Source organism: Monodelphis domestica, chromosome 1 (assembly GCF_027887165.1).
Source record: "Monodelphis domestica isolate mMonDom1 chromosome 1, mMonDom1.pri, whole genome shotgun sequence".
Classification (NCBI taxonomy): domain Eukaryota; kingdom Metazoa; phylum Chordata; class Mammalia; order Didelphimorphia; family Didelphidae; genus Monodelphis; species Monodelphis domestica.
Window position 1 is genome coordinate 266,219,509 of NC_077227.1, and position 24,785 is coordinate 266,244,293.

Consider the following 24,785-nt stretch of genomic DNA (forward strand, 5'->3'; position numbering starts at 1 on the left):
GAAGTAGAGAAGATTGAGTTTCAAATCCTTTTTCCAACATTTATGAGCTATGTGACTCTATACCTTCTCATTATCTCCTCGTTGGGAGGGACTATGGTGTGAGGGACTTGGAGTCAGGAAGATCTGTGTTTGAATACTACTTCAGAGACTCAATTTCCTCCTCCATAAAATGAGGAGGCTGTTTTCAAAGACATATTCATGTAGGGAATGAGGAAGAAAAATTAAAGTAGCAGATGGGAAGCAAATCCTCCAAAGACCCAGACGATATACCATTTTCTTCAAGAAATCTTCCCTAACTCATGAGAAAGAACACTATCCACATTCAGTAGAACTGTGGGAATAGAAACACAGAAGAAAAACAACTGTTTGATCACATGGTTCCATAGGGATATGATTGTGGATATAGACTCTAAATGATTACCCTAGTGCAATTATCAATAATATGGAAATGGGTCTTGATCAACAACACATGTAAAATCCAGTGGTATTGTGCATTGGCTACTGGGAGAGAGGGGGGAAGAGGAAAGTGAAAGAACATGAGTGATGTAGCCATGAAAAAATATTTTAAATTAATTAATTATTTTTTTCCAATTAAAAAAAGAAATCTTGTTTAGGGCTGTAATCTGGAAAAGGTGTCAGAGCTATTCTGTAGTGTCAGTGCACAGAAGTAGACTCACGTATAGAAATTTCAAGGAGGACAATTTTAGCCCAATATAAAAAAGAACTTTCCACCAATTAGAGCTAAATACAATAAAATGGGCTGCCTAGTTCCTTCTCACTAGGGGTGTTCCCATAGCCATGCAATGGCTATTTGACAAGGATTTTGTAGTGAGGTTTACTTCAGGAATGTGGAGATCTAGATGATGTTGGAGGTTTCTCTCAAATCTAAGGTTCTAGGAATTTAGCCAATTTGATCACAGTCAAAACATGATCCCTCAATCATGTCACTTCTATTTCATTCTTGAGTGTCGGAATCAGTACTCTCTCAAATTGCTAAGGAGGATGGCAACACAAAGCAGACCAGAAGGCATCTACAAGGTCAATCCATTTCCCTTCCCAACTTGCTGGAAGCTCCTATTAATGAGAAAGCAGATCATACTACAGTCAAAGCTTCAATATGTAAATAAGGTCTGAATTGAACCTAGAGTTAATAAATTCTTACACTCTTAGAGAATTTCGTGAGTAAAATAAGAAGGAGAAAAGAAAAGGAAGAAAAAGAACAAGGATGAAAATGTTTTAATAAAAAAATCAAGGTTATTTACACTTGTATCTTGATAAGTGTATAAATGTAAACTTTTATTATTAGCGTCACTTCACTTGTGATTCATTCCAATTCAAGGTTAATACTGTCATTTGAGCATACAAGTAGTGAGAAAATTATATTCACAGAATATACATCCACGTGCATCCCAAAGTTTACCACTTCTTTAAGCAAGTGGTATAGACACTGTGCCATTGGCTCTGCTCCTGCTTCTTAAATGCACACTGGACTCAGCCATATCATCTACACGTTCTTCACTTTTCTTTTCCTTCAGGCTATTGATGAATCTCAGAGTGATTTCATCCCACTCTTCAGGCAACAACATCAACAGGAACCCGATGCAAATGATAATGGTGGCAGCCAGGCGGACAACATTGAATATCACCTCCTGTTTCAGGAGATCCACAGCTATAGGAGAGAAAAACCAAGAAATAGCCTGTTGTGGGTGTGTGTTTCTTAAACTGAATTGAATAAGGTCTGGATTATTTCTTTCCCAGGATTTCTGGAATACCTAAAGCTGGTTTGTCCCCTACCATTACCCAGCATCCCAAATACAAAGTTCATGGTTTCTAATGTTGTTTCCTCTCTCTACTCCCATATGCCTCTCTGAATTTTACATTTTCTTTAATGCTCAGGTCAAATATAACTTCCCCGAGGGCTTCCATCATTATATGAGTTCTTCCACAGTACTCCTATTGTACTTGATTATTACCCTCTTAAGCTACTTCCTACTTGTTATGTTAATTTGTACACATCATTTCCTCTTTTAGCCTGTAAGTTCCTTGAGCTTTGGAATCCCATTTTATTGGTCTATACATCTCCCCCAGTGCTTGACACAATGCCTTGTGCATATTAGATGTACAACAAAATTGCTTAATGAATAAATGAATATTCATCAGCAGCTAGGCTGGGTGATGGATGAGCCTTTCATGGAGACTATTTTCACCCTTTGGTAGAATGAGGAAGAACCACAGAACTTTACTTAATTTGTTGCATTTGTTTGCTCTAATAAATTTTGCTTCAGTAGGATATTGTACTGTAAATACCATCATTTTTGTTTTTCAAGGAGATTACATGAAGCAAAAACAATACATTTGCCATTTAATTTCAAAAGAAAAGCATCACAAGCAACAACACTGATCCTAGTTATAAAAATTGGGCTTTTTTGGGATTATTGTCTGCCACCTCCAGAATACTTAAACATTTCCCAATGCAAAGGCACACAATCCACCATTATGAAGCAAACACTTCTGTGTACAAAATAAGTACATAAAATTGTCATTATAAAAGCTTACAAAATATCAAAGGGTACCTGCATTGCCAGGAACACTGAGCACTGTGCCAATGGAGATGAGGATTGGGTATGTCAGCACAACTCCAACATTGACCAGGATGTTAAATGCTATAATAGAATTAGAAGAGGATAGAGTGAATGAAAGGAAATTGGTTTTTTGGGTTCTTTGCCCAAGATTAAAACTTTATATAGGACAACATGGTGAAGTAGTTAGAAGGCCAATCATACTATCAGGAAGACCAAGTTTCAAATTTATACATACCATTGGCAAAGCCTGGACCACTCTCCCTACATTACAGATCAGTTGCTGATTTGGACAGTCAGGAGTTTCCATACCAAGGACATCACAGATCAAAGCCAACATCACTGAACATGCCTCATAAAAAATATTGTTCTTAACTTCAGCCAGCCTTTTGTTATCTAAATTTTGGGATGGCTGCCATTTTTGTTTCTGGTCCTATCTCTTATGTCTGCTCTTGTAACTATAACTCTTCTTGAATTATGAATATAATTTTTATTTATCTATATGTTCTCCAAATTTCTTTCTTAACCCTAACTCTCCAAATATTTCTTCTAATTACTCACTTCCTCTTACCATCTAAGTATTCAAAAGAATTTTATGTTATTGTGATCAATAGACAATCATCACACATCTTTTTCGAGGCAAATTACTTCTCTTCATTACATTCATTTACTACAATTTGTTTAGCTATTCCCTAACAGGAAGATACTTCCTTAGTTTCCGATTTTTATTTGCCAAGAAAAGGGTTACTATGAATATTTTAGTACATAAATTTTTTTTTAACTTTCTTTAATCTCTGTAATTTAGAGGTCTAGTAGTGGTTAAAGAGAACTCACATCTAGAGATGGGAGGTCTTAGGTTCAAATCTGGCCTCAGACACTTCCCAGCTCTGTGACCCTGGGCAAGTCACTTGACCCCCATTGCCTAGCCCTTACTACTCTTCTGCCTTGGAGCCAATACACAGTATTGACTCCAAGATGGAAGGTAAGGGTTTAAAAAAAAAAAGAGAACTCACATTCTAATGGGGTAGATAAGTAATATATAAATATATACAGCATAAATATGTGAAGAGATACAAATATATGCAAAGTAGTTAAATACAGAGGCAACTAGACAGAGTATCAAGTCTCAAGTCAGGAAGACTTGAGTTCAAATCTGACCTCTGGGATAGCTGTGTGACACTGACCAAGTCACTTGGCCCTATTTGCCTCAGTGTCCTCATTTGTAAAATGAATTTGGGAAACTACTTCATTATTTTTGCCAAGAAAATCCAAAATGAGGTCAAGAAAAGTTGTACATAACTGAACAACAATGTTCTCGGCATTACCAGGGCAACAATGAAATGAGATTTTCTACCTGTTATACTTTGCTCTCACAAATTAACTAGCCCACCTTCCTTCCAACTGAAATGAAGCCAACAAGCATTTACTATGTTCCAAGCATTGGGTCAAGCACTGAGGATACGAAGAGAGGGGGGGAAAACAATGCTTGCTCTCAAGGAGCTCACAGTATAATGGTGGAGACAACATGCAAACATCTTTATATAAATAATATATATTTGGAAAATATTGGAAACAATTTCCAGTCGCATCTTTTTGTTGAATATTTTGTTCCAATTTTTGCATGTAATTCAACCTTAACAATGTGCTGTTATTCATTTATGTCCATTGCCTCTCTCTCCATTGTTCTTTAGGCTGTCACAACTTTGATTCCTCAGACAGTGTGGTATTCCATGACTTGCAGTCATATAGGAGCACTAGAAGAATAGTGTTATTAAGAAGATTTTGTTTGAAATAGACACAGGATCATGTAACCATAGAAAAATACTTAAATAAAAAAATTTTAAGTAGAAACAGGGTCTTCCCAAGTAATATGTTTGTAACTTCTCAAATGCATTTTAAATTGCTTTCTTTTCCATATTCTAGTCAGGGTTTGGTTCGCCATCTATCTATGGTGTTTGTCCAAGATTATATAGACAATAGGTACAATTGCTATCAGGATGAGGCATTTCTCTGTTGACTTGAATTTTATTTTCTTCTTTGGTTAGTTTTATTGAGCTCTTTTATGTTTATGGATCTTATTGAGAAAGCTCTGTAATAGTCTGAGATTTGATACATGTCTTCCACAAACAGGAACATTATAACTCTAAATTTTTTAAATCAAATGCTTCTATTAGTAAAACTTTTGAGCATGCACTACCCCATATCTGTAAATTTATTTATAAATCATATCCATTTGCTAATGTACTACTAATAATACAAATTACAAAACTTGCAGGAAATAGATTTAAATGAGATAAAAATAATATTTTATATTGGAATCAATAGGAAGGCATTGGAGTTATGTCAAATAATCAATTGTGGGGTCAGACCTCTGATTTAGGAAAATCATTTTTGTGATAATGTGAACCATAGAATTGGAGAAGAATGAGGCTCAAGGGAAGAACAATTAGGAAACTGCTGAAAGAATCCAAAGAGGGGGACCTGCATTATGAGTGGTTAAAGTGTGAATGTAGAGAAGGGGATGGATGCAAAAGATGTGGAGAGAGAAATGAAAATATCTGGCAGTTTTCCAGCAATAGTTGGTAAAGAAGGAAACATGCTAGAGATAATGGTGTCATTAAAATAGGGAAGTCAGAAGAGGGATTGGTTTAGGTGAAGAAATAAGGTAATACAATCCATCTATACCTGCTCATCCTATAAAAATTAATCCTATTTAATCCAAAATGAAGAGGGGGAAGAGAATTCTTATTTGGATTTGGAACAAAAGAGTCTTCAGAAAGTGTTCTCCTGGGGATGTCTACCACATCTGTCAGATGATCTGGGGGAGGGGATAGTAGATAGGTGTACTGGAAAGGTAAGATTTTCTCTAACTTCACAATTTCTACTGTAGGTGCTCAAGTAATAGTTAAATTATAACTGTTTTGGAAATGAGGGCTTAAAGTCATCTCAGAAGAAGGGAGATTAGGTAGCTTGCAGAGTGCAGGGAGGGGAATATTGGGGAAATGTTGGGAGATAAAGGTCAGTGTGATTGTTTAGGAGACAAATTCTTTGTTTGGTTATCAAGGGGAGGATGGATTGAGTCCTATATCCCCATCCTCCAATTAGATTATGCATCCTTTGTCAAACAACAGATCCCTTGGATTCATGCCTTTGTTCCAGTGGGTTCAAGTTATAGCCACCCAGGATTGATTACAACTCCCATTTTGGAGGTCACTGCTTTTTAAAATCTTTTCTTTTTTCTTTTCTTCCCATGCTTTGTCTTCCTCCTCCTCCTCCTCCCTCTCCTCCTCCCTCTCCATCTCCCTCTACCTTTCCCCCTCTCTCCCTCCCTCCTCTCTCTCTCCCCCTCTCTCTCCCTCCCCCCCCCCCTTCTCTCTGTCTTTCTCTCACCCTCCGGTCCTTTCTGTAATTAGGAATGATGAACTTAGAACCCGATTTCCAGTAGAATAATAATAGATAGCATTCATATGATGCTTTGAAGTTTACAAAATATTTTATAAATATTACCTTATTTTTATCCTCACAAGAACAATACAAGGCAGGTGCTACTATTATCTCTGTTGTAAAGATGAAGAAACTGAGGCAAACAGGTGTTAGTCTTTTGACTAGTCTTTGATTGGATTCACAATAAAGACCAGAGACGGAGTTAGTGAAGGAGAAATTTGGAGAAAATTGGGGATAAGCCAAAAAAGTCAACAGGCAGTTAGGTGACTTGCCCAAGATAATAAATTAATAATAAAAATTATTATTATATTATTATATAAATGATAAATTATAAATAATTATTATAGCTAACACTTTTATATGACTTACTATTTGTCAGGCACTGTGCTAAGTGCTTCCCTGTTATCATCTTATTTGATCCTCATAACAAACCTGGTAGTTGGTAGTGTCATTTTCTCCATTTTATAGATAAGGAAAGTGAGGCAGCAAGAGCTTAAATAACTTGTCCAAGGATATTCAACTAGTAATAATAATAATAGCTAACATTTATATAGCACTCACTATGTGCCATGTACTATATAGATATTATCCCATTTCATCCTCACAACAACTCTAGGGGGCAGATATTAATCTTATCCCCATTTTATAGATGAAGAAACTGGGATAAACAAGAGTTGAGTGACTCATCCATGGTGACACAGCTAGTAAGTATTTGAAGCTGGATTCTCTTTTGGAGACTTCTGAAGTCTTCCTGACTCTAGACTTAGTGCCAACTATCTGCCTATAAATATGTAAACATAAATATAAATAAACTAATAAAGTTAACTATATATAATTTCTTCATTAATAGAAATTATCATAAAACTTAAGTAAAATTAAATAAAATTTAAATATCTAAATTATAATTATTTTCCTATAGGCTTTTGCTCTCATCAATAGCATGTTCCAATCAATTTATATGGCTTCTCCTATAATTCAAATCAATTCAGTTAAATGCCACAAGTATTTACTGAGCACATGCTTTGTCTATGGCCACTATATCTTTCTTGTTATTGGCTCACCACGTATCATCTATGGAGCCCTTGTTCACTCCAACATTCCTACATTTGAAAACATATTTAAGGCAATATCACTTTCCAGCAATAAGATACCTCTCGTGTTCCCAAGTCAAGATTCAGAACTGCCCATTTCCCAGTGGAGTCGAGGCCTCATTCAGTAAGGAAATACATAAAGGTTCATCTCTTAGATAATATAGTACACAGTCATTTTACATGGCTCTTAAAGGTAGGCTGTTTAGATCACAGGGCAGGCAGCTTAGGTAATAACAGTAAAAGAATTCTTTTTTTTTAATCCCTTACTTTTGTCATAGAATCAATTCTAAGAGTGGTTCTAAGGTAGGATAGTGGTGAGGGCTAGGCAACTGGTAAGTAAATTAAAAATTAAGAATTAAATTCAATTAAAAAATAAGTAAATTGCCCAGGGTCACACAGCTAGGAAGTATCCACCTAGCTGCCCCCAATAGAATTCTTTCATGTTTATTCATTCCCAAATTTATCTTAAATTTCATTAGTTTCCTACCCATCATGTCGTATATGAGATACAACTCTCTCTCCTGTTATGTTTTGACCTTTTCACTTTCCTTTCCCTATATTTTTTTCCTTTTCTTAAGCTTCCAGGCTCACCTCTCTTTTATATATGCACATATTAAACATACAAGCCATATTCTATCATGGATTCAAAAAATGATAGATTTAGAGCTAGAAAAAATATTAGCTGTCATCTAATACAAGCTCAATATTTTATGGAAGAAGAAAAAACAGAAAGGTGAAGAGTCTTGCTGAACATTATTTACATAATTTCTGGAATTTGAAATCAGGGCTGAAAGAGTTAATTGTGGCTTTTGTGGGGAAAAGTAAGGAGAAAGGGTCCAGGAAAAGAGAGAAGGACTTATGTAGGATAAGGAGAAGGAATTTGTGAAGGTGATTTCAAAGAGTGCAGATTTTTGCAAAACAGAGATTGAATTTGTGGGGCAGTAATTCAGCAAAAATTAAGGAAAATGTGAGGAACAATCTTTGCATCTACATTCTACTCCGGCTTCTGTGAAAGAATGTTATAGGAGGAGGATCAGGAGTGGAGAAAAGGACAACATTATAAAGGAAATTTTGAGGATTTTGGATTCACAGTAAAGACCAGAGACTGAATTTAGAGGAGAAATTTTGGGAAATTTGAAGATAAGTCAAAAAATCTTGAACTGAAAAAGAAAAGGAGAACTGAAGGAGGAAAAGATTTGAGTAAATATCTAAGGGGGCAGCTAGGTGGCTCAGTGGATTGAAAACCAGGCCAAAAGTCAGAAGGTCCTGTGTTCAAATCTGTCCTCAGAAACTTCCTAGCATTGTAACCCTGAGCAAGTAACTTAATCACCATTGCCTAGACATTACCACTCTTCTGCCTTAGAACCAATACACAGTACTGATTTTAAGATGGAAGGAAATGGTTAAAAAAAAGAGTAAACAACTCAAAATAAAAACTCAAAGAGAGGCAAAGAAGGAAGTATTTAGCAAGAAAAAAATAAGTTAAGAAAAGTACATTTTAGAATATAATAAAACAAAGAAAGGAAATTGGGGGAAAGGAAAGGAAGCAGAGTATCTATATTGTTATTAAATTAAAGTAAATGGAAAGAGGTTGAGTGTGTCTATCAAGTCTTTTTTAAAGAGATCGTTACTTTCTATTTTAGAATCAATACTAATTATGGAGGAAATAGAGGAAGAGAGGAAAAATAGAGGAAATAAATAGTAAAACTATATTAGTGGAAAACCTCAACTTTCTCCTTTCAGAATTAGGAGAGAAAAAAACTACAAGGAAGAAAACAATTGAACTGACAAATAAAGCTAAAAGCTGGTTTTATGTAACAAAATAAATAAACCATTGGTTAACTTGATTTTTAAAAGGAGAGGAAATCAAATTACAAATATTAAAAATGAAAAGGCTAAATTTACCACCAATGAAGAGGAAATTAAAGAAATTGTTAGGAGTTATTTTACCCAATTATATGTCAATAATTTGGACAATCTAAGTGAAATGGATAAAGATTTACAAAAATATAAACTGCCCAGATTAACAGAAGAGGATGGAATGCTTAAACAGAAAGAATGCTTAAACAATTCCACCTTAGATGAAGAAATTTATCAAACCATCAATAAATTCTCCAAGGAAAAATTATTTATGGCCAGATGAATTTGGAAATAAATTCTACCAAACATTTAAAGAACAATTAATCCCAATACAATATAACCATTTGGAAAAAATGGCAAAGAAGGAATTCTAACAAATTCCTTTTATGACACAAATATGGTGGAGATGACTAAACCAGGAAAAGCAAAAGAAAGAGAAAGAAAATTATGGAATAATTTCCCTAATGAATATTAGTGCAAAAATTCATACAAAAATTTAAATAAAATAATACAAAATAATACAAAAATTAAAAAAAAATACTAGCAAAGAAATTATAACAATACATAACAAGGATCATTCATTTTGACCAGGTGAGAATTACACCAAGAATCTAGGGCTTATTCAATATTAGGAAAGCCAACAATGATGAAACCAACAGAAACCTTATGATTATCTGAATAGACGCAGAAAAAGCTTTTTGACAAAGTACATCTATTTCTATTGAAAACACTAGAGAGCACAAGAATAAATGGAGCTTTCCCTTAAATGATAAGGATTATCTATCTAAAATAATCTGTAAGAATTATCTATAATGGGAACAAGCTAGAAATATCCCAAGAAGATCATGGGTGAAATAAGGTTGCCCATTATCAGAACTATTATTCATGTTTTTACTAGAAATGCTAGCTAGTGACAAGAAAAGAAATTATAGGAATTAAAATGGGCAATGAAGAAACAAAACTATCACTCTTTGTAGATATCTATTTACAGAATCCTTGAGAATGAACTAAAAATTAGTTGAAATAATTAAAACTTCAGCAAAGATGCAGGATATAAAATAAATCATCATTTCTATGTTACTAACAAAGTCCAGGACCAAGAGATAGAAAAAAATTCCATTTGAGCTTATGATAGATAATATAAAACACTTGGGAGTCTTCCAAGACAAACCCAGGAACCATAAGAAACACTTTTCACACAAGTAAATTCAGATCTGAACTATGGGAAAAAACCTAATTGCTCATGGATAGGTCAAATAATATAATAAAATCGTCAATTTTACCTAAATTAATCTACTTATTCAGAGACCAATCAAAGTACCCAAAATTATCTTATTGATCTGAAAAAATAATAAAATTCATATGGAAAAACAAGATGTCAAAAATATCAAGGGAATCAATAAAAAATGGTGAAGCCCCCCCCCCCCCCCAAAGGCAAAGGAAGGTGTATCAGACCTCAAACTGTATTACAAAGCAGTAATAATCAAAACAATGGTACTGGCTAAGAAATAGAGTGGTGGATCAGTGGAATAGATTAGGCACACAACTCATAACAAATCACAATAGTAATACAGTACTTGATAAATCAAAAGATCTAAGCTTTTGGGGAAAGAACTCACTAATTGGAAAAAAATTATTGGGAAAATTAGAAAAAACATTTTATGGCAGAGACTGGACAAATACCAACATTTCATACCATATACCAAGATCCAGTCAACATGGGTAAATTATTTAGACATAAAGAGTGATCCCATAAGTAAATTAGGGGAGTATGAAATAGTTTACCTATAAGAACATGAAATAGTTTACCTGTCATATCTATGAATAAGGGAAGAATTTAAGACCAAACAAAAGACAGGATGTAAAATGGATAATTTTGATTACATTAAATTAAATTTTTTATGCAAATAAAACCAATGCCACTAAGATTGGAAGGAAAACAGAAAGCTGGTGGAGGGAATTTTCAGCAAGTATCTCTGATAAAGGTTTTATTTCTCAAATATAAAGAGAACTAAGTCAAATTTATAAAAATATAAATCATTCCTAAATTGGTAAATAGTCAAAAGGCATGAACAGGCAGTTTTGAGATGAAGAAATCAAAGCCAACAACAGTCATGAAAAAAATGTACTGTCACTCCTGATTAGAATCATACAAATTAAACCAACTTTAAGGTAACACCCAGTTCCAAATTGCTCTCTAGAATGTTTGGATCTGATCACAACTCCACTCATTTTTCTACTATACATGCTGCCTTTAAGAAAATCTGAATTAAGTCCTAGATAGTTATTCAATTATTGCTCAGACTTTTTTTCCAAGAAATACTTGAATGTCATTGAATGTCATTTAGTTCTCAATTCACATATTTTCCCTCCTGAAAATCAGAACTAGCAAAACCTCTCTCCCAAACCTCTCATTGTAAATTTTTTGGAATAATTAGATGAAAAGTTCTTTTAAAACTCCAAGGCTTTGGTATGGTAGTATTTAAGAAACTGAATAGATTAAACACTCTTGTCAACAACTTAAATGGTAACTTTTTTCAAGGTACACTTAGTCTACTAAGTGATGTTAAAAACCTTCATTACTTACTTACCAAGCCACAGCCCTGCCATTCCGCAGAGGCAGCCCCAGGGTAGGGCTGAGAAAGATGACCAGTGCTCCACTTTGGTAAAATATAGGACAATTGGTGTGAATGAGATGAAGATTAAATTGAAGAAACCTACGGTGGAAAAAAAGTGTGCCGCTTCACCAAAGTTGGCACTTCCAAGAAACATCTTAAATAAAACCTAAAAGGAGAGAAAGCATTGCTCAGCAACCAGGCTTACTGGAGTCAAAGTACTTGCTGGATTAGAAAGCTAACATACCAACCCAAGGGATCAAAGTTTCCAGTTTTGAGTATCTTTATGTTTCCTTTTTAGAGTGTAAGCTTCTTGAGCACAGAATCTATTTTCATCTCTCTACTTGCTCACAGTAGGGGCAATAAGATAATATTTGTAAATCATTTAGTACAGTGCCTAACCTGTAATAGATATTTAATAAATTCTTATTCCCATCTCTTTCCTCTTTCCTTTAATAAATGTTTGGTTAGTCAAATTTCTAAGGCCTATCCAGAATGAAATGTAAAATGTGGCACATTATTTACATAAGAGAGAACATATTATAGAATTTTCTACTTGAACAGGTAGGATATTAGTTACCACCATGAATTCTCCAAAAAGTGATTGATAGTTTGAGTGATCAATAAAAGTGTACAAAATCTTCTATTTTCAATTACAACTTGAGAGGTCACTGACTCTTCCCTTGGAAGCACATGACAGTCACTTACTTCATCCTTGTTTTGACATAGGTTGAAAACTACATTTTACACAGGAACCCTGTCATTATGTTGTCCTATGTTGTCCAGAGAAATAATATTGATACCTTGTATATATATATATATACATATATATATATATATATGCCATTTATCTCCTAAATAGCTCAATATGCCTTCAAAATATTATATTTAACTTTAGAATTGTTTTTTTATTTTTTTTCCTGAATATTATCAGTTCTGTGACATAGAGAAAAGGCATCGAGGTCAACCATCTCTTCATTTCCCTTTACCCCCAGCTGCAATCCTTTTAACTTTTCAATAATGTTCTCTTAAAGGTACCTTCCTCTGCCCCACCACCACACATACTATCACCTTTCTTTCATATATTGTCTTCTCTCATTATACTCTAATTTCCTTGAGGACAAAGAGTATTTTTATATTTCATATTTCAATTCCCAATGCTTAGTGTCTGGAACATAATTAATAAATATTATCATCTGACTAAGTAACTTTCCTGGAGTCACAGATCAAAATTTATGGGGATCCATACCACATGTGTTTAGTGGTCCTATTTCCTCAGTTTCCCTACCTTTTAATATTAATCCTGTAATGATCATTAGAGAATTGTACTGATGCTTATTTGTTTTTACTTCAGTTGGGGCAGAAATAAAATTTTGTGTATTATATCATATACTGATACTTTTTTGTTTGTTTTGGTATAGATGTGATTTCATCAAAATAGGAAATATAACTTAGAACATTAGAATTGACTGAATGCACTGAAAGATTAAATGACTTGCTCATAATCACATAACCTACAGGTGTCAAAGCAAAACGATGAATCCAATCCTTACTGATTCCATGGCTTGTTTCAATCATTCCCTAGCTGATGGATATTCCCTTTATTTCTATGTTTGTGTCACTTTTGTTAATATTTAACGTACATGGCACACTTTAATGTGAATGAATAAAGTCATAGGACTCATATGAATCTCTGAGGCCAGAGGCATTAATCTATTTGCAAGATTTGATTAATCTATTTGCAATCTATTTGAAGATAAGGGTTCCTATAAGTATCTTAATTTCCTGCTAAAAATGCAAAATGAAATAGCAAAATGAGGTCCACCCATATGTGTTATAGTGGATAGAAAACTGGGCTCAGAGTCAGGAAGACCTAGGCTGTACTTCTGCTTCAAACATACTGTTTGTCTGTAGGACTCTAGGCAAGTCACTTGATCTCTGAGTGCTCTAGGAAACTCTAAAACTATATGGTAGATATTGCTCCTCTCATGTCTCTCCAATAAAAAGAATGAAAGAAAAAAAGAAAGGGGAGAGAGGGAAAGAGATACAAAGAGAGAAAGAGGGAGGGGGGAAAGGAGGAAGCAAGGCAAGAGAAAGGGAAGAAAAAAGATAAGGAGAAAGAAGAAGAGAAGAAAGAAGAAATAAATTAGGAAACCAACTTGTGTTGGCAAAGGGAGATTTCTCATCTAGAAGATTCCAATCCCAGTGAAATATGTGCAGGATCAAAAAAGATTATATATATATATATATATATATATATATATATATATATATATATATATATATATATATAAGAATTTAGCACAGTGCCTGACATATTATATGCACTATATAAATCCTTTTTCCTTTCTGCCTTGTCTCTCCTTATATTTTCCTACCTGTGATTTTGTACTTCTTAAAATTTATTTTACCTTAACAAATAAAGCTCATCACATACCTTGTACAAAGCAGAAGTAGATGCAGATCCAACAGCAAATGCCACTCCTATGATTGAATCAGCATGAAAATTGTCTGCATACGCCATCATCACGATGCCTGTGATTGCCATTATTGCAGCAACTATCTGCCAAATGAAAAACGAAGGCAGGAAAGTTGGGTACCACTTTGTCTCATAGCAAGAATATCACAATCCATTTGTCCCTTGGGATAACATGAAAGTTGTCAAAGGTCTCATAAATAACTTCTAAATACCCAGCCAGCAAGGGATGATTGTCAAAGAAAGAGCCCATGATAACAAGAGACATGTGCATGTTCACAAAAATCCAAGGAAGTAATGATGGGCCTGGGCTTTTTTCTCATCAAATGAGTACCTCATTTTGTTCTTTTAGCCAGATTTACCATAGGTTGACATCAAGGATGTGCTGGGACCAGCTCTAAAACAACTTGTGGGAGTCGACTGTTAAATTTTTCAGTTACACCCCAGAAATTGACAATGCTACAAAGCAGGAAACAATTTATTGTTTTATTGATTGTTTAGACTTAAGAAAGTGTTAATGCAGATTAAACTTAAAAATGTATATGTTTATATTTACATAGTAAAAATTTATACCTACATCCCTAGGTTTCTCTATAAACATTGTTTGAGCTCAGCAGGAATGAAGTGGAAGGCTCAGGGAGCAAAGCATTCACTAGCCTGGAGGTCTGGTAACTGAATAATGATATTATTATAATAAATATAATTCATGTAGTGATTTATAGTTTGCAAAGTGTTCTGCAGCCATTATCCCATTTGAGCCTCACAATGCCCCTGGTTAATAATAACTTTTAAAGAAATTATTTTAAAAACAAATTACTTCCAGCCTATTTTCGTCTCTGGTAAAATCATTTGGCATCAATCAACTTGATATTATAGTAAATTTATTGACACTCTTTTTTCTTAGATCAAGTTATGCTTCTGGGATACTAACCTAGAAAGACTTATGACAATAAAATTCCCAAACTAACTTTGGCAAAAACAAACAAACAAACATGAGCAGCTTAAAGAAAGCTTGTATGCTGGTTGATGGTTTTTTCAACTTAATTTCTGAGTATTACCTTATTACAGCTACTTCTGTGAATAATATTGCCATAAATGCAATTCCCATATTCTCTATTGGATACTATTGAGGAGTTATTATAACAAATGTAGTTTTATATCCACATAAATATAGACTTTCATGAGACTGGTGCAGAAGAAAAGATCTTTGTTAAATGAACACAAGGAAACCATATGTTGGGTCTTATTGTAGATTCGTGCTAAGTATTGTATATGAAGAACAGGAAAAGCACATGGCAAAAGGCGCTTATTCTTTTTTTTTTCAATTTAAACATTATTTTATTTGGTCATTTTCAAACAATATTCCTTGGAAACAAAGATCAAAAGGCACTTATTCTGAGTCATGTCAGAAATGAAAATTTGTCTTCATAAGATATTATCAGAAGGATATATAATTCCTCTTTGATATGAGGAATTTCTCACATTGATTGAATCATGTACCCTTAAGTCACTAGATGTGTTCTAATTATATTAGAGTTCAAACTATGCAGAATAAATAGAACTTAACACATATAATGAAGTGTCGAGGAAATTTTCCAAAAACAATTAAGCTCAGAGACAAATATAGTTAGGAGGTTACCTGAATGTAGTAAATTTGGAAAATCTAAAAAACATTGTCATCTCTTTAGATTTGGGGATTTTTAGCTCAAATGGGGATATAAAAAAACCCTACTTTTTTAGTATTGGTTTCAAGGCAGAAGAGCAGTAGGATTAGGCAATGGCAGTTAAGTTGCTTAGAGTTACACAGCTAGGAAGTGTCTGGGGCCATATTTTAACCTGGGACCTGTATCTAGACCTGGCTCTCTATTCACTGAATCACCTAGATCCTCCTTCAAATAAGGATTTTAATGGATTATGAGGGACAACCCTATGTCAAGGTATCAAATATTTTCCCTCAACCTGTGGGCCAATATAGTCTTGAAAACATGGCAAATTAGTTAAGCAACTGTGTATACATTTATTTTTTTTTTAATTTCTTTCAAAGAAGGTAAAGTCAGAAGGAAAAAAATTAAATCAATATCCTTTCCTCTTGAACTCTCCCTCCCACATTTATTTTGATCAGATAGATGAATGGTTATATCCAAAGTGGAATTAAGAAATCATTGTATTGATTCCTTATGATCCTTACAAAATTAATCTGATATCTCATATCAAAATCATTACAGTATTTCTAGGGACCATGGGCAACAAGGGCAAATGGGCTATAGAACCCTGTAAAGGAACATAATTTATACATAATGCCTATCTACCATAACCAGATATGGCATCCCTTACTTTGGAAATTGTTCATGAGATAATGTGAATATATATATCTATGTCAATTCTGATTCTATTTTGAGTTTCCTCAGGACATGAATTGAAAATGAGCAAAATCTTATCAGCTTTATGGCAATTTAAAATGAAAAGTATGTTGATTTCCTTAAAGATTTCCATTATAATCACAGTTCATATGCCCCAAAGACATGGGTTTGGGCCAGTTAACATATCAATTACACCAATAGTCTTTATTGGTTTAGTGGAGAATAGTATTTTTTTTACTTCAGAGGATATGAGAGTGCTATAAACTGATTTAAAAAAAAAACACTGAGAAAAAGTTCTCTTAACTTCATGTGCAGAAATTTATAGGTGATACTGTTACGTGGCATTATCTCATTTATCACATTTTCATTCAATTCATAGAAGTATCTGAGAGATCTATTTCTACTGATCAGACTCTAATAAAAAATAATTTTGATGAATTCTCTTGCAAACCAGATCTTGAAGGGGAGCAAGGCTAATGTGACTAATTTGAGAAACTCTCACCTATAAATACTTAATGATCTTAATTTCAGATGACTGAAAGTGCATTAACTAATTGCAAAGCATTGCTTTGCTTGATCAGTGCAGACTGTAAAACATACAATTAAAACACTCTGAGATTAACCACAGTGTAGGATGTAGATTTCATGAATTTTGAATCTAATTATTTTTCATGAAGGAAAGTAAATTGATTCTGATTGGGGATGGTGGAGGAATATAGAACTATCTCTTTCAGATTCATAAAAACTTTGATTCTATATATATGAAGTTCTTAACTTGAATATTATGGACAAGAATTGGTTTAGGCGCTCATCTATATAGCTTTTTATAGAAATAATTATTATTAGCATTTATCCATAAAGTATTTTAATAAATATCAGGCATATAAAATATAATGTAAATTTATGTGATTGTAAATATAACATAATTAACTAAATTTATATCTATAGTATTTACATAGTGCTTTAAAATTTACAAAGTACTTTACAAATATTATTTCACTTTATTCTCACAATTACTCTGGAAAGGTAGGTGCTATAATTAGCCTCATTTTAAAGAGGAGGAATATGAGGCAGATAGAGTGATTTGCTCAGAATCACACAGCTAATACGTGTCTGAAACTATATTTTAATTCAGGTCAACTGGGGGGGGGGGCAGGGAGCCCTAGGAAATTAGCAGCTATGTAGAAGAGTGGGTAGAGAACTGAACCTAGAGTAAAGACCTGAATTTAAATCTGGACTCAGACACTTACTAGCTGTGTCACTCAACTACCTGCCTCAATTTCCTCAACTGTAAAATAGGGATGAAATGTTATGATGTTATGAGGATAAAATGGAATCATATTTGTAAAACTTTATAAATCTTAAAGCCCATGTAAATGCTAGCTATTATTAGTAGCTGGGAAATAGCCCTGTGTTTTTAATTATTCTAAAGTACTTGCTGCTGCTACAGGAGTATAATGGAGGTACTTTGGGGACTAGAGACATGATCAAGGTGCCGATTTCTCTACATATTGGTTTCTTTTTCAGAGTCTTTCTCTTCAAGGTCTTCTCTTCAAAGAGAATCTAGAATAGCATGTCTTTTCTCTTGAGCCTGAAAGCCACAAGACCAAAATTGTACTTCTCTCAAACTCTCATTACCAACTCTGGGGTCAGTCAAGTTGCTCAGTGGTCAGTGCCAGGCTCAGAGACAGGAAGTCCTGGGTTCAAATCTGGCCTCAGACACTTACAAGTCCCTCAATCCCCATTGCCTATTTCTCATTGCTCTTCTGCCTTAGAACCAATGTGTAGAATTGATTCTAAGATGGAAGACAAAGGTTTTTAAAAATAAAATAAAAAGAAAGAACAAAATTACCGATAACCCAAAGGCATGTAGCCTGGTATACAAGAAGTGACACAAATGACATTATCAAAGATATGTATGATGAGGAAAAAGGTGTGTCAGTTGTATAGTGAGATTTGAGATGATAGATGTGATAGCTCCATATTAAGTGACACCCTCAAGATAGACAGATAGACAGAGGGACAGACATGAATGGATGGATGGATGGGTAAATAATTTTAACAGGAGTTTTTCAGCATGTCAGTGATCTTCTATGGAGTATCAAAAAAGGACATGGAAGGGGCAGCTGGGTGGTTCAGTGGATTCAAAGTCAGGCCCAAAGATGGGAGATCCTGGGTTCAAATTTGGCCTCAGACACTTACTAGCTGTGTGACCCTGGGCAAGTCACTTTACCCGCATTGCCTAGCCCTTACCACTCTTCTGCCGTAGAACCAATACTCAATATTGATTCTAAGATGGAAGGCAAGTTTTTTTTTTAAAAAGGACATGGACAAAAATCACATGGGATGGCAGGGTGTCAATCTGCAGGGAAAAACATAGCACTCACACTAATAATATCATAAGTTGAACCAATTACCCAAATATAATAAACAGGGAGAGAGAAATTAATCCCAAGTCTCCAGTTGAACTTGAACAATAAATAGCTCAAATCAAAAAGAATGTATTTTTTTTTCAAAATCCTGCTTGCAATCACTCTCCAGATCGTATTTTGTATTAATATATATTAACTATGTATTAGTGCATTGAGATACGGGATAATCATCAAAAATATGTTCAGCTCTAATACTCAAGGTAGCCAATGTTAGTCTCTGAGTTGCTCCATATCTCACCTAGAGCTAATACCAAACAATTGCATTTTGTGGAATCATCATTATCTCCACTGGTGATTAGAAAAGATATGGATGCTGAACTAGAAATATACATATTTATATACTAAATTTCTTTAAGAAAGTTGATATTTAGGGGGCAGCTGGGTGCCTCAGTGGATTGAGAGCCAGACCTAGAGATGGGAGGTCCTGGGTTGAAATCTGGCCTCAGACACTTAATAGCTGTGTGACCCTGGACAAGTCAATTAACCCCACTGCCTAGCCCTTACTACTTTTCTGTCTTGGAACCAATGCATAGTATTGATTCTAAGACTGAAGGTAAGAGTTTAAAAAAAAAGAAAGTTGATATTTGTTGAATTATTAAAGGCAATGAGGTAGCACAGTAGATAGAGGGCTTGGAGTTAGGAGGACTTGGGTTCAAATTTTGTCTCAGACATTTACTAGCTATGTGATACTGGACAAGGTACTTAACCTCTGTCTCATTTTCCTTATTTGTAAAATGGGGATTATAATAATAGTACCTCCCAGAGTTGTAAGGATCAAATGAGATAATAATTATGAAGTCCAATTTGCAGGGATCCAGGAGAAAAAGACACTATTCATAAGCAAAGGATAAACTATGGGAGTGGAAACACCGAGGAAAAGCAACTGCCTGACTACAGTGGTTGAGGGGACATGACAGAGGAGAGACTCTAAATGAACACTCTAATGCAAATATTATCAACATAGCAATGGGTTCAAATCAAGAAAACATGTAATGCCCAGTGGATTTACGCATTGGCTGGGGGGGGGGGGAGGAAAAGAAAATGATCTATGTCTTTAATGAATAATGCTTGGAAATGATCAAATAAAATATAAAAAAAATAATTATGAAGTCCTATGCAAACCTTTAAAACACTATATTAATGCTAGCTACTACTACTACTACTCCCATTACTATTAGTTATGTATAATTGTTTCCCTGTGTGGAAAAAGGAAATGTTTGGGATGCCAGAGGAAAATTTTCAGCAGTAGTAAAAGGCTTAGGAAGAGGCACTAAATGTACAAGAAAAGTTTTGATTTTTACATTTTAAACCCAATTTCCAACAAAGTGGAACTGGCAGCAGAATGTGAAACAAAGCCTATTCATCTCAGAGATCAATATTTTATTAAGCCATATCTCTGGTCACCATGAATTTGAAAAATTCCAGTTAAAGTATAGAGTACAGCTAGCATACAGCAAGTGAAATGTTTGTCAAATTTGAATTTCCATAAAGTTTGCTAATTTTCATGGACCTTTCTAAATAGGCTCCAATTACTATTCAAAAACACTCTTTGAACATGAAAAATATTCATGAGTATGTTAAAGTGACTTACTTTTCCCAACAGAAAGCTAAATGTGTCATACTTCGTTTTTCAAATTTATATTCATAGTTTGTAGTCACAAATTAATTACTATAAATTTTTAGATTTATTGTGTGTGATAATTGCTTTCTGAAAAACTACATTATTGTATGAAATCTATGTTTGCTACTACTATCACAACAGAGCCCCTCAATTTTGCCCATGAGTCTGTTCTGGCATTACAAATATAACAAGTGGGCTTGACTATCTTTCTTGACTCCCTTGGAATGAATCAAATGAGGATAATGGCTAGCCATCTGTTTCTCAACAACTGGAGCTGTAGTTCGAACCAAAAATATGCTTTCCAGCCAAATGTCTGAAGACAAATCCAGTAGCTGGAAGAAAGCAGTCTAACTAGGTAGATTCTGGAGGAGCAATGCTTCGACATTATTTATAGATTCTGGAGACAAGTAATAGATGTATTTATGTTGTTGGTACTGTATTTCTCCTTCTTTAATATCTCAAATGACCTAATTATACATGTTCTCAGGAGGTCTCCAGAGGGAAAGAAATGCTGATGTTGTCAAAAGACAAAATGCTGAATGTGTTTTGAAACTTCTCAGACACCCATGGCCTGATTATGAGCATCATTAAAATTTCACTTTGACATTTTTCTGGAATATGACACTATTTAATATTCACAGCAAGAAATGAAGCAACTTCTGACAGCTAAACAATATCTGACTTCTATCAGCAGTTTTGTCATTAACTCTAAACACATTACCATCTAGAAACCAAATCCTAGAAAGGTTAAACAACTTGGCTACAGACCAGAAAGTAGCAAAGTTGAGGTTCGCATTCCTAGCTCCCAACTTCATTCATTTCCCTATGTCCAACTACTTACATGTCTCTGTGTGATTATTTTTTTGTCTAGCATATCTCAGATAACATGACTCTCTTTTAATATGATATTTCTTGTCTGTGAGGGATTATGAATTTGTTTCTATAATTGTAAAAATTCTTCATTACATCATAGCTATTTTCTCACAGGGAAAGCTAATGGTTTATATTATGTAATATAAACCATACTTCTTATCATGCTGGAAATACTCATAAAGCTCCTTAAAGCCCCTCTTACTCCTTTTCAATTTTCTATAGAAGGAAGCAAAGATTCCATTATGTCTACATGGGATAAACCTACCATTGGTCAAAGATTCATTGGTGGAAAGGAATCTCTTTTGCAACTGAGTACACAAATGGATTCAGCCTGGATCCATTTGAGTCCTATTTCTAAGATTAGCTACTAGAAAAATCATGTACTATGAATTTTCCCCCTACTGGTCATTATTAATTGATTCATATGATTACTCTCTGGAATTAATGCTTTTCTTTAAAGAACATTTGCCACTTATTTAGTATAAATATCACTTGCAAAGACTGATTGGGATTTTTATTATTTTTTTAAATATGGGATTTTTAAATTTTATTTTATATTTTTATATTTTTAAATAAATAAAAATAAAAATAAATAAATAAAAATATTTTATATTTTAAAATATGGGATATTTATTATATTATACAATTATAGGAATGTAGATTTAGAGATGGAAAAGCCTTTCGAGGTCATCAAATCCAATCCATCTTCCCGTTCCCCCCCTCATTTTACTTATTTGAGGAAACTGAGGTCCAAAGAGCTTAAATGACTTGGCTGGGTTGTACAGGTAACCAGTCAAAAGACCTTTTTCACAGACTCCTCATAGCTGTTTTCTAATATTTATATATCACAAAATAGATAATGGTTGTAACGTGTTTAACATAGTACCTGTCACATAATAGGTAATATGTAAATGCCTGTTTCCTTGTCATGTGGAAAAGAGATTAATAATAATAATATCTAATGTTTTACAGTGCCTACTATAGGTCAGGCTCTGTGCCAAGTGCTTTATAATTATTATCTCATTTGATCCTCCCCAAAACTCTGGGAAATAATGCAAACATGTTAAATATTCTGCCTAGGGTCATGAAGTTATTATCTGAGGCTGGATTTGAACTTGGTTCTATTCCAATTCTGAATGTTATGAACCCCCGAGTTGCCTCAGATTAGATTCACTGTGTTTGGTCCCAGAAGGAAAAACTAGGAACCAGGGGGTTAACAAGTTACAAATAGGCAGATTTGGGCTTGCTATAAGAGAAAATTCTATAATGAACTAATTAATAAGCATTTATTAAGGGTATACTATGTTTCAGAGCTATCCAATAATTAGAGCTGCTTAGTTGATCCAGGAGGTAGTGGGATCCCATTGACCAGAGGTTTTTAATTAGAGACTAAGTGACCATTTTCCATATCTAGTGTAAAAGACAGAGTTCCAGACATGAAGGCAGAAAGACTCATTTTCTTGAGTTCAAATCTGGCTTTAGAAACTTGCTAGCTACGAAACTGCACAAGTCATTTAACCCTGTATGCCTTGGTTTCCTTATCAGTAAAATGAGTTTGAGAAGGAAATGGCAAAGTGCTCTAATACCTTTGCCAAAAACCCCTGATGGGGTCCCAAAGAGTTGGACAAGCCTGAAACAACTGAAGTTTCCCTGGGATGAAGGAGAAACCTCCTAGAATGTTATTGCTTTAGCAGCTATAAGTCCCTTTCTCTGCCAATGGGAAAGATAGTAAGATAGTACTGTAGGACTGGATGGAAGCTTCCATAGGAATCTAGGGGAAAGGTGGAACTCATTGTAAAAGAGAGCAGAATTGAATTTATTGTGTGTGAGCTACTATGATTCTTCTATATGTTTTATGAATTTTTTGTGCAGTAAAACAAAAGCTACCCTGTTTCTGATATATATTATTACCTAAAATAGTTGCAAGAAGAGAGGGAAATGCAACAGAGAATTATATTCTAAGATTTCCAGAGGAAACTTGGAGTGAGCCAAAGATTTCTGGAGACACTTCCCAAAACTGGTCTTGAATAAACCCAGAGTTTGTAATAAAGGGTCAAAGGTGTTATGTGCCCAAATGACTGAAAAAAGCATTTAGTATAGTTATAATCTCTTCCAAATACAAACATTTATAATGTCCTAATATTATTCACACTACCTAAAGGGAGGGAAAGGTAAAAGGAGCAAGGACTCTACAGAAATTGCCAACCTGATCCAACTCTATAAATTGCAACACTTGCTGAATACTTTTGTCTTTCCTTGCTACAAACTCCATATAATTTTTTCTTGAGAAGAGCATACTCCTTTCTTGTTTCTCTGAATTACCTCCATTCTCTGGAGGGATACTGTTCATTGCTTTTATTACCCTGGGAACACTATAAGTACATATATATGATCACCAGGCTAAGAAATGTAAAGAAAGTTTTAGTTGCATACTGGCTTCTGGAATTTCCAAAATTTGTCACCATTTAAGAAATGCATTTGTGACCCAAAGGCAAATAAATTTTACTGAGTACATTTTTTAATTCACAAAATAACTTCAAAAAAAGTCAGAACTGAAGTTCTATTTTTAAAATTATAAGTTGTTTCTTTTTTTGTTTCATTGTCAATATTACACAGGAAATATAAAAACTTGGAATGTCTGCATGTTCTTACCATTGATTTTTGTATCGATTGTTTTTTTTTATTTGTGTTGCATTGATATTTTGTAATCTTATCTGTTTGCACTAATATTCATGAAAGCCATTTCCAAGGTTACAAATGGGAAGAATTGTTCTGTGGCTTCAAAAAGCTAAGTGTAATCTTAAATGTGTCTAATTAAGGATTTTTTTGGACCCTTTTAAAAGACAAGAATCGAACGTCGGATGGAACCATTAAAAACAATTTTTTTCAAAAAAGGTCTATTTGCTAAATAGCAGAAGGTGGTTGATTTGGAAATAGATACCATAACATGCTTTAAGGTAGTAGTGATAAGAGGAAGAAAAGAGAAAGTTTGTTGAAATTATGCAAGTTCTTAATGATATCTGTACAACATGTTTGCCTCACTTCATATCGCAATGGCCTGGGATGCCTGTTGCATGTTCAAAAATAGATTTTGTATTCATAAAAAAAATATGGGCTAGAATGAAAGGCAGAATGTTATAGTGGAAAGAGTTCTCATTTTAGAGACAGAAACCCTGTGTTGAAATCTGACCTCTGCCATTTACTAACTGTATGATTCTGTTCAATAAATATTTATTAAACACCTTCCATATGTGTTGGGCACTATGCTAAGCACTGGAAATCACTTATTCTATCCAAAACTCAGTTCCTCATCTGTAAAATGAAGTAGTTAAGGCTAGGCAAACTTTTATAACTTTTTAGGTCCTAAATCTATGATCTTATGTATGATATTATCAATTCACAATTAAGAAAAGTAGCATGTTTGAAAATCACGT

General features: G+C 34.1%; 1 protein-coding gene across 2 annotated transcripts in view; it reads right to left on the reverse strand.

Moving 5' to 3' along the window:
- Positions 1–1,220: 1,220 nt before the first annotated feature.
- Positions 1,221–24,785, reverse strand: part of SLC35F4 (solute carrier family 35 member F4) — a 312,021-nt gene continuing 288,456 nt past the window's right edge. For both annotated transcript variants that reach the window (XM_001369008.4, XM_007472947.3), the window contains exons 5-8: positions 14,027–14,152; positions 11,566–11,758; positions 2,574–2,663; positions 1,221–1,669 (exon numbers count right to left, since the gene is read on the reverse strand). In XM_001369008.4, the coding sequence (XP_001369045.1) occupies positions 1,428–1,669; positions 2,574–2,663; positions 11,566–11,758; positions 14,027–14,152 (651 nt within the window). In that variant the 3' untranslated portion in view covers positions 1,221–1,427. The remainder of the gene's footprint in view (positions 1,670–2,573; positions 2,664–11,565; positions 11,759–14,026; positions 14,153–24,785) is intronic.